This window comes from Carya illinoinensis, chromosome 15, assembly GCF_018687715.1.
Source record: "Carya illinoinensis cultivar Pawnee chromosome 15, C.illinoinensisPawnee_v1, whole genome shotgun sequence".
Taxonomy (NCBI): Eukaryota; Viridiplantae; Streptophyta; class Magnoliopsida; order Fagales; family Juglandaceae; genus Carya; species Carya illinoinensis.
Window position 1 is genome coordinate 42308688 of NC_056766.1, and position 15580 is coordinate 42324267.

At 33.8% G+C, this 15580-nt stretch overlaps 1 protein-coding gene across 1 annotated transcript; it reads right to left on the bottom strand.

Annotated features, from left to right (window-relative positions):
* Positions 1-285: 285 nt before the first annotated feature.
* Positions 286-10819, bottom strand: LOC122295716 (DNA-directed RNA polymerase 3, chloroplastic). The gene is made up of 19 exons (XM_043104808.1): positions 9872-10819; positions 9148-9351; positions 8919-9052; positions 8653-8722; positions 8323-8381; positions 7942-8059; positions 7434-7547; positions 6673-6804; positions 5994-6410; positions 5038-5088; positions 4743-4813; positions 4417-4501; positions 4179-4331; positions 3697-3771; positions 3386-3475; positions 2959-3006; positions 2754-2868; positions 1884-1987; positions 286-1023 (listed from the first exon to the last, which is right to left on the bottom strand). Exons 1-19 carry the CDS (start codon positions 10664-10666, stop codon positions 913-915), a joined length of 2946 nt encoding a protein of 981 aa, XP_042960742.1. The 5' UTR covers positions 10667-10819; the 3' UTR covers positions 286-912.
* Between the last annotated feature and the right edge of the window lie 4761 nt (positions 10820-15580).

Below are 15580 nucleotides of genomic sequence, written 5' to 3' on the forward strand. Positions count from 1 at the left end.
GAACCAGATAATATGCCATATACAATCATCTGGAGCAGATGATCAACTGTTGAAACAGATCATGCCAAGAGAAAAAAACAAATGTTTTCCTTCCCTTTTCAGATTTTATATTCTGCAATTGGTACTACCAAAGTACTTACCAAGGTGCTCATCTTAACAATACTGGGATGCATATGCTAGTGAAGGAACCCAAAAATCTGGGCAGGCAAATAAGTGCTTAAAGTAACCATGTCTTGTTACCTTTTGGTACTACTAAATAACTAAGGATCATACCAAGCAATCCCATTTGACAACTTTGAAAAAAAATTAATTCCTTTAGATGTAATATTGTTTTCCCTTTAGACATATACATATGCAGTAAATATCCTCCAGCCATTCAACGACCCTTTCTCTCAATTTTAAGACACCTTGCCTATACATAATAGCTGGGAACAAAGCAAATTATTTGGTCTTGCATCATTAAAATGATCGCTTCCAATTAACTCATAGAAACGCTCGCTGCAAGGATGTAAGCTCGCTGCAAGTACTTACATCAGCCTCTTATCTCTTGAAAAAATCAATGGTTGCAATGGAAGATTTTGAATATGAAGAATTTCAGTGGATGGGATGATTCACTTCCCTGCATTCATAATCAAGCTGGATGATATTCCTCTAATCCAGAACCAGCCTGTTGTGTAATGATTCTTGGTCATCATCATACAAGGATAAGAAAGCCCTCAGGAGTTACAGGAAACACCAGGCACATCCAATCTTTCCTTTTCAGCCTTGAGTGGTAACCATAGGAAATGATTTCTTGCTCCTACTTCCCGTCCAATCTGAGATGAACTTTCTCACAAAACTTGATGACGCTGTTTGCATCAGAAGAATTGATGCCTCTGCACAAGGTTATGATTATTTCTTTCGCACAAACAATCAGTTGAAAAAGTATGGAGATTCAAGAACATTTTGTAAGTCAAAGTTGCCTCTCTCTGGGAGGTGAGGAAACGTCAGTTCTGGATATGATGTCTGGAAGCTCTCCAGCAACTGAGGACATTCGGAGTCAAAAGTTAAAACAAAGTCAAAGAAACAAATGGGATATTCGTATTTACTTATATTTTCTCAAGAAAGAAAAATGATCATATATCTGAGGAACTCAATTACAATCAAGGATCCTGATGTTATATGTTGAAAGCTAAAGAGTGGAAACAATGTGTGTGGGTGTGTGTTAGTGTATATGTATATGCATTTCTGTATTTGGTGTATAATATATTCTTTAAAATAGCTTTATATAAAGCAGTTTCACAATTACATTGATGCATGATGGAAGAAGCCAAGCACGAATTGCCTGCTTCAAGAAAAAGGCAAAGGGTGCCATCTTCCCAGAGGCATTCCCATTTAGTTGAACTTTTAAATGCAATTTTATTTTTTCCTTTGCAGTAGACATTTTCACTTTCTTTTTTTTTAATCAGCAGCATAAGAAAACGATGTCGATGCCTCAGGAAATCATTCATCTTAGAATACCAAGGATTTTCCCCTAGGTAACATTAAAACTTTGGCCTCTCTTTACTTGATACACATAAAATTTTTAAAATTGGCACATTACAAAGAACTTTCTACATATTGCCTGATTTAAGCCACTGCTGGAAGACGCGACTTTATACAAGAGAGGTTCTAACTCATTCACAAAGGCAGGTTCTGCATTTTTTTTTTTTTTCAAATCCGTCATAATTTATTCCCCAGCAAAGGAAATTCTCTCTTTTTTTATTGGGGAGAGAGAGAGAGAGAGAGGCAGGGGAGGACTTAATTTATAATGGCAAAAGAGTGACCCTTAACCTACTTCAAAACAAGTCCAAGAAAACTCTCAATTGATGGCCTTTATTTAATGTATGCAATGATATACTTACATTTTCAAGTATTGGCTCGCTATAAAGCTCCACAAATTTTTCTCTAAGTATCCGATTCATTTTATCCACATCACATGCATGCGTCCAGAAGGAGTCATGAACACCTGCAAAGAAGTTTATTCAACAATAAATGTCAAGAATTAAAACTCCCATTTTAATATGAATTTCTGCTCTCACACCATTAGGAAAGGAATGTGAAGCAAGATTATAGTTTCATATATTTTAATGGTTGTTGTACTGTTTATACTTGAGTAGCCATCACTGAAGTTTATTTACTCATTTATTTTTACTTTTAGCAAGAATTTCATTTTTACATACTATTTAAATGATAATAAGTATCAAAACCTTGCTGCACATCCAAGTACAGGTCAAATTTGAAGCAAGATTACAAAATTTCATTTATGGTACATATAGATTAGTAATCAATGTCTACGGCGATATAATGACTTAACTTAGGAGTAAAATACCCAATTGCAGTCAAAATTACGAGAATGTCACTGCCAACTGCCATTTAAAGTTACCAGGTTACTAATATGCTTGCAACAACACATAAACTACGACACAAAACCACCTGCTCTTCAAGAAAATAACAAAAAAATCAATAAAAATGACACTGCCTACTGTAGAACTTGTACATCCATGGTTCTGCTAAGCCAAATTCGTTCTCAATCAACTTCCTAATCTTTCAACAATCTAAAAGAGTAGCACAAATTGATTTGGAACCACATCCATTTATAAGATTAGATTTATAGATGGTGTTTTACTCAACATTAATGATATATTTGTTCCACATTAACTTTTTTACTCCCAGTCCAAAGCCCAAGGTGAATAGTTCAAGCTTTCTATCAAACAGAGAATAGAGTGCAAAACCTGCAAAATGTAGACCAGCATCCCTGCAGGCGATAGCAGTCATCATCATGTGTGTACCATCAAGTGAGTGGACAAAATTTGGCGGAAATGCAGTTCTTTGTTTTCTAGCATTTATCTGAAAATGACATAATAATTAAGATTCCCAATGACTGCATTAAATGTCAAGGAAACAAATTCTGAACTCAATATATTGTTGTAAGCGTACCGAGGTACCCTCCCGATGCAAAGCCAAAACCTGAAGAGTCGTTCTTACCTGTAGCCCCATGACCAGATTAATTAGTAGAGTTCAAATTATGAATGGAGCAGATTAGATACTTGGAGAATATTATTTTGAATCACATTTAGTTTTGCACCCTGCTAAGGGTTTCCACTTTCAGCAAAAGAATAAAAGGAAAAACCATGAACCGGTATTAAAAATGGGAATTGGGTTTCTTTTCCTTTTTTCAAATCTTTCCTGTTTTCTTTCCATTAATAATCCAATGGCACAAGATCATGTTAACGGTAAGACGCTAAGAATGCATGCCGTCTAAAATTATGCTCCACCTCAAACAGTGAGATCAACCATCTATTAAGTGTTTTGCAAAAAGAAAAGTGTTTTGTGTGTAAGTATACAAAAACGCTGTCACACTTACAAGATGCCGTTCACTTTTTCGGTAGGGTTGTACCACTGGAAGACCAAGAGGAGTGGTCCAACGCACAGGTTGATTTTCTGAAGAAATTACCTGCAGAAGTTTCATAATCCACGAATCAAAACTTAAAAAAAAAGTTTCATATCCACAATAGGGCTGTCATTTAATTTGATAATCCGAGTGTGCCACTAATGCATATAGCTTGGCTAGTTCTTAAATAGGTGTATGCTTTCGTATACCTCTAGTGTACTTGGGTTATGCCTATCTTTATATTAATGAAATATCTTCTTATCAAAAAACAGTAATGCATATACCTTCGCACAATCACCAAGCCAACCCATTATGCCACGTGCAGCTTCAAATATCTCACCAAGGGCAGCTAATGTTACCTACCAAAAGATAAAATTAAAGTTGAAAAGGAAAAACTACTAGTGTTTAAGAAAAACAAAAGAAACACGAGTATGGGATTCAAGGATCTAAGGGAAATAATATTGACATTGGTTTTATATTAATCTGCAGCTATTTAAGACACTGGTGGGTTCCAAATTTTGTCATCCAAGAATTATATATAACCAGAGTCATGCAATTCTATATCAAAGCCTAATAATAGAAATATATTCTCTGAGAAGGTTTTATTGATAATGAAATGAAAGTCTCAGAAGTAGTTCCTGACCCCAAACATTAAAGCATAATTTTCATTTTGGGCCTACTATGTATCTCTAATAGCAAGAACCTACTTCCCACATTTAAGTGTCAGGTTGCTTCAAAAGGGAAAAAAAGGCAGCCTATTGCTCACTTTAGAAGCATAGCAAGCTGCAGTGAACAGCAGTCTGTCATCAGTAATGAGACCCTTCTCCTCTAATCTTTTTTTTATCTGCTCCCGTGCCCCAACATAAGTAACGCCATATACTGAAGTCATCACTGTCTGCTTGACCAATTTCCGATCAACCTGAAAGCTTCAACGACCTTAAAACATGAGTTGGAAGGAAAATGTAAAAATTAAAAACAAAAGCAGAAACCACAATTGCTACAACCTGATCAATTAAGACCTTCGCTACTAAAGCTTGTGGATTTGTAGCTGGGTCCTTGTCGCTGTCCCTTTTCATGATATCATGAACCCTGACCAGCATTTACATGTAGAAGATAGGACAATAAGAGTTTTACCAAAAGTGTGCAATTTTCCCAAAAAGACTACAAAATATCAGGTAATTCTGAGAACGATACTAAAGGCATTTTTTAGAGCAGTGGGAGGTCATGATCAACTCAATATACTCTTTTCATGATCAGTGAAGAAGAATTGTATTGATGAGATGAGTAGGCATAGCCAAACTTAATATACTAAAGCTGATTGTTAGCATACCTCACTGCAATTTCTGAGTAAACATCAGCAGGTTTGTCTCCAGGAGTTAAGTTGACTGCCGCTGCTTCCAACTGAGAATACAAATTGACCACAGGACACAAGTTAGCACATAAATGCAAGTTAGCACATAAATGTTTTTTTTTACAAGTAATAAGATAGTTAGCACATAAATGTTTTTTTTTTTACAAGTAATAAGATAGTTAGCACATAAATGTATTTCAAATTAATCAGCAAATCAAAAGAAAATGCATCTTAATAGTAAGATTTATAATTCATGTGGACAAAGCAAACCTACAGTGTCTCTTCCCAGCGCTGCATAGTGCTGTAAACCATTGCATGAACCATCCTAAAAAAATTTATCTTTGCATTAATAATATAATCCCAAAACAAAAACACTAAGCAAAGAACCATTAACGGAAAAAGTATAATTAAGAAAGGAAAAGAAATCATGGGAAAGTCACAAGGTAAATAACTATCAATAACACCGGGTAAGGAGTTTTTTTTTTTTAAATCAACCTGAGGTAATTGGTAACTTCTAGGTTTTGAAGAACAATGGAGCATAAGATACAGATATAAGAAAGAAGAATTTATCAATTAAAAACCCGTGGAAAAATGCATGATGTAATAGGTGTCACTATCACATGTGACATACAGGATGACTACATTGACAATATGTGATGAATTCTTTAAGAAATTACTAGGCCAACATTAGATCCAAATGGATCATCCAGTATATCCTTCATCGTGAAACTTGCACAGGGATCTCACTGAAGTGGTATTCATAAAATAGTCTCACAACAGAGGTATACTGCAAATGACTGTGAACTTCAAACTCCAATGACATCTGCCACAAAATAAAAAAGGGTCTCTTTGAACTAATAATTTCCGTGTGTGTCAAATATTAGCACAAATATATGGGCTAAAGATATGTATATATCCTGGCTAATTAGGGGAACAACGGGATAGTTGCAATTTTATTTTGCATTAAATTAATGAAAAATTCTACTCATCATCCCCACACCACACCACACATAATTTTTTAATTTTTTTTCCCTTACCAAATGTATTTAGTATTGCTTACCAAATGTGTCCAAATTAATAGACACAAAAGGGATGGGTTAATTAACATTAATAAATTTAGTATTGCTTATAAACAACAAATTACAGTAATATTTGTATTCCAAAAAAATCTGAACAAGTGAGATTGCTTATTTTTTCTCACTACTTCAAGGCTTCTAATGAAGCATTTACCTGATGAATTGGCAGGTGGGAGATGACAGTATGTGGTGATGAGCTTCTTAATGCTTCTGAGAGATTAATACAAGCAGCTAGGAACTGAAAAGGATCTTCAGCAGTTAACCACCACCGATTTCCATTAACAGGGTTGTCTGCCGATTCAAATATATCACTGAGATGATTCTCAACAAAAGATAGACGTCCATCATGTGGCAGCTTCTCAACACCACCTGAATACAGGTTTGCTAAATGTATCTTCAGCCAGTGTAAGCCAGACTTCCCTAAAGGTCGCCCTTCGGCAAACTCAAGCATTCCTCGACAGAGATCGGAACTCAAATGATTCAAATGTGGATGCATTGGGTATGCTCGGCCACGGAAATCCACATTGTGGGGATAGTAAAAGCCCTCCTCATCTCTCATTTTCCGAGCCACCTATGTCGATAGGAAAAGCATATTGGTCAATATTAAGAGTCATGAGAGGAAAAGCATCTTTGTGAACACAATTGTCAGCCAAAGTCAAGATGAAACTATATAAAAAAATTTACACACAAAGGCCTTTTTACCCTTTTGGGTGGCCCATATGCAAGATCAAGAGTTTAATAGGTTAGCAAGTAAATCCATGGACTTATCAATGTTTCAACAGAATTCCACAAGTTCTTTTATTAAGCTCAGATGTAAGAAAAGGAGATCTTACAGAAAGTTTAAGTTCAGTGTCACATCGTTGAGAATGCCTCTCTAAATTAATCTTCTTTGCCTTTCTCACACTCCATTTCCATTCCTGAATTTCTGATAAATCCTCTGTGGGTGGTTTCTCAGGCACAGGAACCTACAATCACATTGGGAATGCAATATCATGGATCATTCAATCAAGGTGGTTCTCATAAGAATATGCGATAATGCGAGAAATTGGAGCCATCATTTGGAGGGTTCTGAAACCCTGCACCAGCTCAAACAATTCTTTTTCAGAGTGGAAAAAAACAAAGAATCACCTAGCTAGGACAGATTGCTAACAGAAATTCACTGCAGGCAGAAATTTGCTGCTGAAGACACTTTGCACTCTTCTCTTTCCGCTCAATCCAAGTTTGATAGACAAAAAGAATGGGGTTTTGGTTGTTAATAACTTTAGCTCTAACAAATTCATATATACAAAAGAGTATTCAATGAAAACTTTGCCCTGTATTGGCTACATGGGAAAAAACAAATGCTACCATGTAATGGTATGCTAATTCCAACTGATACAAATAATGACTTTCAGGAGTCTGGAGGGGAAATCTATGCCTAGATGCAATCAATCTATGCCTTGCTGCAACTTGGTTGCACCTCATTTTAAGGCATGCTTTGAAAACACTTTCTCCAACCATGCACACAATATAGTTAATGCAGAATTTGATATGTTCAAAAGGAAAAAGAAGAAAAAAAAAAAGAGGCAAATGATAGACTTCATTAGATGCTCACATCTTCACGATCAATCAAGCCAGCAATATTGCCTCCTCTATCCCAAATGCACTCCACTATGCTGAGTACTCTTTTATTTATTCTCCATTTGGTGTTACCAAGCATATCCAGAGCCTGAACATTAAGAACAGAATAAGTACTCTTCGAAATGGTTGAAAACGTACAAACAATTGAATCCATACTGTGACCAAGCACAAGGAAAGAATAAGTGCAGCATTTAGAACTAACACAAGGTGTTGGACACAGCACTCAGAAAAACCACGCAGAGTAAGACAATGATGAAAATGGCTAGAAACAAATTTGTTAAGCTAAAAGGGAAAGCAGATAATTCAGCACTTCTCACAGGTAAAAGTACCACACTTGTTCAATGTTCACATCTACAAACATGACCATTGCATTTTGTTTAATGTGAAGCTTCAACAATCAAAGGGAAGAAACAAAAATATGGATCTGATATAAGAACAGAAAAAGAAAATATTAACCAAACAACTAACCACCATTTCTGTACCTCAAAAACCTTTTGCATCTGTTTTGCAGGAACGTCCTTAATTGCATCCTGCTGCTTCCTAGACCCATGAGTTCGCATGATATAAGAAGGTAGGAACAAGTGCCCACCTTTGTCATACCTGGAGGAAGCTTGAAAAGATTTTTAAAATAAGAATATGAAAAAAAAAATTAATGTAGTCAGCTACGGCCACTTTTCCTTTACTTTCCAAGTCAGTTATTATATTATAAGAACAAAAACTCAACTTTTCAAATTATAGATGCTTGGAAAAGATGAGAACTAAGCAAAGCATGTTCGCCTTCCAGCCACCCAAACCATACCCAACAACAGGCCTCCCTAGATAAAATCTCAACATTAATACCACTTATTCTATCTATATCATACCCTTTCCATTTTTTCGGAGGTACCAACATGGGCACATAAGGAATCAACATATGTTTAACCTGCATAGGAAGTTACAACAAAAAATAATTAAGTAGCAGGAGTTAAAAGTATCGAGATATCTATAATTCACATTGCATAGTTGCAATCTATATAGACTTATCAATCCAATAATTTGATAATATGCAACCCAAATGGGTAAGATTACGACTAGACATAGCATTTTTGTTACTATGTAGAACCAAAGAACTCAAAATACATTTAATTGAATTTATAATCACATTAATTTAGAGTGCACCAAAAAGGTAGTAACAATGCAATATTGTGACTTACAGTTTTATCAAGCCCCATAAGGACTAGAGGATCACATTCTATAACTCCATAATTCTTCACAAATTTTTGCCTGCAAGGACCAAGGAATGATTCAGAACTACAATTGTGTACACATGCATACATAAATAAACATGGATATTGACAAAGTCTCATCAATCCAGGCAAATACATAGCTGAGAAATGACCAAACGATTGACTGTATAAGGTGATCAAATTGAGAGGCATTTGCTCCAGTCCTACAAGGTAATTCACTGATAAATGCTCACCGTGGGTTCTTTATTACAGCTTTATATCTGTGCCTGAAAGCAGGTCGAATGTCAGGAGGTCCATCTGCTGACTGGTTAAGAGGAGGTTGTACATAAGCCGATTCAGTTAATAATTCTATTAATAGACACCCCAGCTGCAAAATTGCACTTGGTTAATATTAGTTTCTGAATCTGCAAAATAATCAAAACTAAATAGTAAAACTTAATATGTTAGCCAAGAGCAGCAAACCTTAGCCTGTGTATCTCGATTCCAGGGCTTAATTTGTTCCTTCTTCAACAGCTTTTGCACCTCCTTCAGTCTTCTCTTTCTAACTAAACTATTTACATGTTTCATAAGTATTTCCTTCTCCTTTCGCAGACCCTCTTCAGTACCAGCTACAATGTTCTTGCTCCGATAATTTTTAGTTTTCTCCAAGAAACTATGAATTCTTACCTGAAAGAATAACAACTTAACAATGTCAGAAAGATTATATGGTATCTCTAACTTATTACTTAAACCCCTTTTTACAAGTAATAGCATAAACAAAAAAGGGCCAAACCCCAGTGCACGAGTGCTATTCAAGAGAAGGCACCTGACAAAATAAAATAAAAAAAAAGAAGAAATAAAGCTAGCTTAGTAGTTAAGAAGTCCAAGAAATCGAGCAAAATGGGTAAGGATAAACTACTATTAGCATGGGAGACAGTAAATCACCTATCCAAACGGAGGTTGGTAGATCCTACGCTTTTCTTAATGATTGAACTTATCCAGGCTTAAAGTTCCACCACCATGAAAATTATATCCAGACAGTTCAATAGCATCTAAAATTATCTGGTTTTTTTTTTTCATCGTAACTAGATAACAATCTGATTTATGACATTGTTTAAAAACTATGCAAACAACCATTAGGCATACCGACTAGATTAACTCAACTAAAAGACCCAAGGCTACAAGAAATAAGAACTTTATCGCCCACCTCTTGCTCTATAGCCATACCAATCTGCACCGCAGCCTGAACAACCTGAACAAACCCGTCCTGAGCTCCCGCCATAAATAATCCCATCATCTTATGCATAACAATAACCGCCATTTTATCAGCGGGCAACGCATCGATGTGAGGCGCAAACGCGGCCTTCTGCTTGTCCGTCCGCTGCACCTTCTGCGCCCTCTCTATCGCATCCCTAAATGGCTCAAACCACCCCAAAAACAATGCCTTCACATAAGGCAAGTTGGGAGCCAACTTCTTCTCACACATCTCTCTTTCTAATTCCCTATACTCCTCCACCATTCTCTCCCACGCCTCAGTCTCCGCCTTAATCTGCCTCCTCCTCAACAAATTATACTTACTCTTCTCCATTTCTTTGAACTCCAATTTCACTACTTGATCGGTCCTTTTGTACAAACCCTTCAATAATAGTGAGGCAATCCAAGGTGGGTCTTGGATGAAGATTCTTGGACACGATTCCAGGGGCGTAATTTGTCCTATTTCGTTTATGGGCATGAGAGAATTCATGGAATTCTCGAGGTTTTCAACGAGATTTTCCTGGACCGAGTCTGATAAGGGAAGGAGCTGAATTGGGTTTGAAGGGGATTTGAGGTTGAGTGGGAAAGGAGTGGGAGAGAGTGAAGGTTTGAAGAGAGTATTGGAGTTGGAGCTGAAGAGAAAGTAAAGGTTTTTGTGGGACTTGGTGTTGATTTTGGGGGGTCGTCTCCAAGTGGTGGGGTGAATTTGAGCTCGAGGGCTTGGACAGAAGGATGCTGCAAGGGTCATTTTGGTGGAGATAAGTAATTCATAGAGGATTTGAAGGGAGAGAGTGAAGAGAAACTAGAGGTTTTTGCGGCTCACCCTGACAGTGAACTGTGAAGAAGAAGGAGATGATGACAATGAAACCTCCCTAAAACCTTGGCCTTGGCCTTTCTGAAGATATTTCTTGCACTTAAATGTTTTCGAAAAAACCACAATTAATAAATGAATTTCATATTTTTTTTTTTTTTTATTATTAGGTCGCAGGAGAAATGATTTTTTTTTTAATTCTATTCTTTTTAAATATTTATTTCGGGAATTAATTTTTAGATTTTTATTTTTATTTTTTAAAAAAAAAATCTTGAATATTCATAATTTGTATATTTCATCCCACATTTCTAAAAATTTATTTATTTATTCCTTATGCATGGGTCATAGTTTTAAGAAATTTAGAAATTTTTTACAAGGATAAAAATTTAAAATCTGATTCAATAAAAAATTTACAATATTATTAAAAAAATATTTACTTAAACCCCACTAAAAAAAAAAAAAAAAAACATCAATAGAATTGCTCTAGACTCAAGATAGAAACTACAAGCATTTCTCCCTCAATAAAGTTTTTGAGAGAGTTATGGCTCATGGGCTGACAAAAGTGTTTTGCAACATTAAATGGGCCACGCGGGCCTAACCAGGTTTAAAGGACTGCGTTCCTTCGGGCAGGATATGGATCACTTTAGAATATTAGATACCAACCGTGCATGTGTGTATACGAGTAATGCTACATACAATTGTAGAATTATAAATGTCACATAATTATTTTGAAAAAAAATAGAATCTATGATTAAAAAATTAGTTTTTTTTTATGTGGATCCTATATTAATTCATTTTTTTAAAAATAACTGCACGCCGCTTGCACAACCACGACTGTAAATATCATTTCTCGTTTGTATATATATACACCAGTAAGGACAAAACCTGTAAACGTATGCCTAGATAATAAAAATAAAGAAAAAAATAGTAAAAAAATAATAAATAGAAATGTGAAAAAAGAAATTTAAAGAAAATTTAAATATTTTTGGAAGTAAGAAGTGTCATCTTCGCTAAAGTAGAGGCATTGTTATGGATGTTAGTTTTAAAAGAATTGACATTCGAAAACGATATAATTTCTCTTATACAAATAACTTTATTATCGTTTGAATAAAAAGAGAGAGTATGCTGAGATTGTATTTGCTTTTATATTTTATTATTTGGAGGTTTTTTCAACTCAGTATATCTCTTTCTTTTTTTCTGTGAATCTCTTCCTTTTATCTCTTTTGATTGAGCACCATGCCAATTTCTTCTTGCCAAATATTTTTCACGATCTTCAAGGTTTATTTATAGAAGAAGTTAGATAAAATTGAAAAGAATTGGTGCTAATAGTGTTTAAATATATTTTTGCATTTAATAATATCGTCTTACAAGTCAGCATAAAGTTATGGAAGATTATAAATTCTGTGTCGATTTTAGAGCGTAATCTAAAAAAAACATTTGAAAACATATCAAAGATATATAGCGAGATATATACATAACAAATATTATAAGCATTTATAGTAAAAGCAAAAGAAGAAAACAATTAATTCGAAATAATTTCATACAAATTATATTAAGTGAACCAAATGAGATATGTAGTGTATCCTATAATAGAACAAATCTATTAAAAGAAATCAAAATCATGAGGAAAGGAAATATTAATACAACAAACATATAATGTCAATAATTTATCTTGACTACATTTATATAAATATAAAAAAATTAAATAACATTTTTTCATATGAGATAGAAGAGAACATACCAAAAATAGAGGACAAGTAAAAAAACAGTAGAAATAGAGGAAACTTATAACAACTAGATTGACAAACAGTAAAGTAAGAACAAAAGTAGCAAATCTGTAAAAAAAAGAATACATTAGAAAAAATATTCTAACAATAATAATAATAGATGAAATAAATATTCATGCAAATACGTACGTACAATTCTTTCTCATGATCAAAAGCAGCAATATTTGGAGACCCTAATGGATAACGTGTAAACGTGACTTTTACTTCTTCTTGAGGAAAAACAGTACATGTATGAACTATCCATATAATGATACATGCACAAAAGAAATGAATCGATCTCACGTATCCAACTTGAACTGGCTGGCGTTTCATTCTGAATAATGATATATATAGTCGTGGAATGTATACAGTTATTTTAAATAAGAGTAGAACTTATTATTAAAATATTAAATTTTTTTATATAAATCTCATATTTATTCACTCTTTTTAACAATAATTATATGATATTTATACAATCATAACTATAAATATTATTTCTCAAAAAAAAAAATTTGATAACAAGTACAATTATATACTAATATATATAATAATCTAATATGATTTATCAAAAAATAAATTTTATTAAAAATAATATTAATTTAAATTTTAAATATAAAAAAATCAATAATAATACTTAAATAATTCTGTTTATATAAAGTAAAACTCTTCTCAAAATCATCCGTTATAAACTCTCAAAAACTCAATAAAGAGAACAATTTTTGGGATGTCAAAAGTCAACTCTCAATATCCCAACGTACGAATGAGTTGACAAGATCGGTACGTGTGGATCGGGATAAATTGCAGCCATGAGGGTGACGAGACTTTCCAGCCAACATGCAATTTGCATGCATGCATGGTAGCAGTACTTAAGCTGGACATCCATGATCCATCCATGTTGGCCAAGTGATGAGCATTGGTATCGAGGAACAGTAGTCATAACTGATCGTAAGATGATCATCGGTTGGACGTGGTTGGTATAAATGTATATATTTAGGCCTAGACTCCTAACCTTCATTTGAAGACTATTTGTAAATGTTTGCCTAATTAATTCCCAATAGATCGTTCTTAAGTTGCATCATCAATTGATCTTTTAATCAAATTAGAGTAACTTGTTTCAGAAAAAAGAAACTCTTTTGAAATAGAGTTTGGTAATGAAAGCTTTTAAAAATTTATTTACTATTTGATAAATATAAACTTAAAGCAATTTTAAAGCTAATTACAATGAATTTTCTTTTAAATGTAGCATTATTTGCAAGAACTTTTAAAAAATAATACTTTAACTTGGTTGTTTTAAAAAGAATGTATTTCTAGGGTTTTTAAGTGCTTAAAGCACTTCTAATAAATAAAAAATTATATTATTAAGTTGATGTGTAAAGTACATTTAGTAAATATTTACATGACATAATTTAATTTAAAAGATAAATTTTAAAAGAACATTTAGGCTGTTAAAAACACTTCTTAAACTCCTAAACTCAAATCCTAAGAGGCATTAAATCAGGGTATACCATATTTATTAAGAATATAATTAAGACCATATAGGTGACTCAAAGATGGGAAATTGATTCAAAAGAGTCTTCAAAATCAGTTACAACTAGATTAGCAAACCCATTCGCAAGGTTGTTCCATTCTTTTTTTAAAGAAAACTGTCATCATTTATTCATCAGAGAAACTTACATCCATGACCAGATACATTCTGAGATGTTCTAATGTAAAACATGATATCATAAGCTAAAATATTGCATTTGGAGCTTTACTAGTACACTATTTTTTTTTGTAATTGGTCTAGTCTTCATTATTGTTGCTACTCTCTACTAGATAAACGTTTAAGAGAAAATACTCTCTGCCTAAATAGATATTCGACCTCACTTTTAATAGAAAGAGAGGACTCAACTTCTACAGACAAACGTCCAAGAAACGATTTTTTTTTTTAATTTTAATTAACAATAAAGAAACAAAAAATGAAAGTGGTAAGATAGATGTGAAGAAAAGTGGATTATAGCTTAGACCAATTTCGATAGATTTTGAAATCTGTGACATTCCATGAAAGTAATACACTTGTCTCTTTTCAACCACAAATGTCATATCTAAAAGGTTTGATAGTAGCGAGTCTAGTGATCTGGCGTGTGTGTTGAAAAGAGCTACCAGAATGGATTGTGTGTAAGGACCATGTGTAGATGTGGGCAGTGGGTGAGAATCACGAGTGGTGACTTTCGTAAAACCACAACTTTCCATCTAACGATTTTCGACCTGTGAATATACTTATGCTACGTATGTCTCTCGAGAGTTATCGAAAAGTTGTAGATATATTTTTTTCGACCTTGAAGAAAGTAAAATAAAATTAAATAAAAGAAATCTTGATAGACAAAATAGATGAACGAAAAAAGAAGAGAATGAGAGAGAGGTTGAGGAGGAGGAGAGAAGGTCCCCTCTAGCAAAAATCAGATCTAGAGCTTTTAATATTTTACAAGAGTGGGGGTGGAGGTGCGTAGGATTGAGAGAGACTATTTGAACAAAGTTCTTAGTATCTAATCAAGGGTGTTCCATTCTTGTTAAGACATTGATTTAGCTAAGGATAATATATTTTTCTAAAGTACATTTTTTTAAGGAGATTTTTAATTTTTTTTATGAGAAATATTACAATCACAAAAAATCTTATAAAAGTATATATACAAATTAATATGGTTTTATATAATATATTATATCTTTTTTTATAATATAACGTATTATATTAAAATATATCAACTGATGAGTTTATTTTTATTAAAACAACTTTCTAGTTAAAAGTATTTCTTTCTCCTTACGTTTAGATATAGTTTCTTACTCTTCTCGTTCCTTCTATAAACTTTGCATGGTTTAGCTATCCAATAAGGTATGTATTTGCATCGTCACCCAAATTGACATCACCATAATGCTTGTACCACATCACTTTTTCAGCCGACAATGGTACCAAAACCAATACTCCCATTGCCACATCACCCTGCGCGACATCCCCCTAAACGTGGCTATAACCTAGATTATCTTTATAAACAGCACAGATTCCACTAAAATTAGCCCAAACCCACAAGCAAACGCCGAGATTTTTACA

Excerpts from the sequence above, each read along its gene's own strand:
- LOC122295716 (XM_043104808.1), bottom strand. The coding sequence starts at position 10,666 with ATGACCCTTGCAGCATCCTTCTGTCCAAGCCCTCGAGCTCAAATTCAC. Across the intron at positions 8,060-8,322 it reads CCTCCGAAAAAATGGAAAGG|GTATGACAAAGGTGGGCACT; the intron begins GTATGATATAGA and ends AGCTTCCTCCAG. Across the intron at positions 3,007-3,385 it reads GAAAAAGTGAACGGCATCTT|GTAAGAACGACTCTTCAGGT; the intron begins GTAAGTGTGACA and ends ATGGGGCTACAG.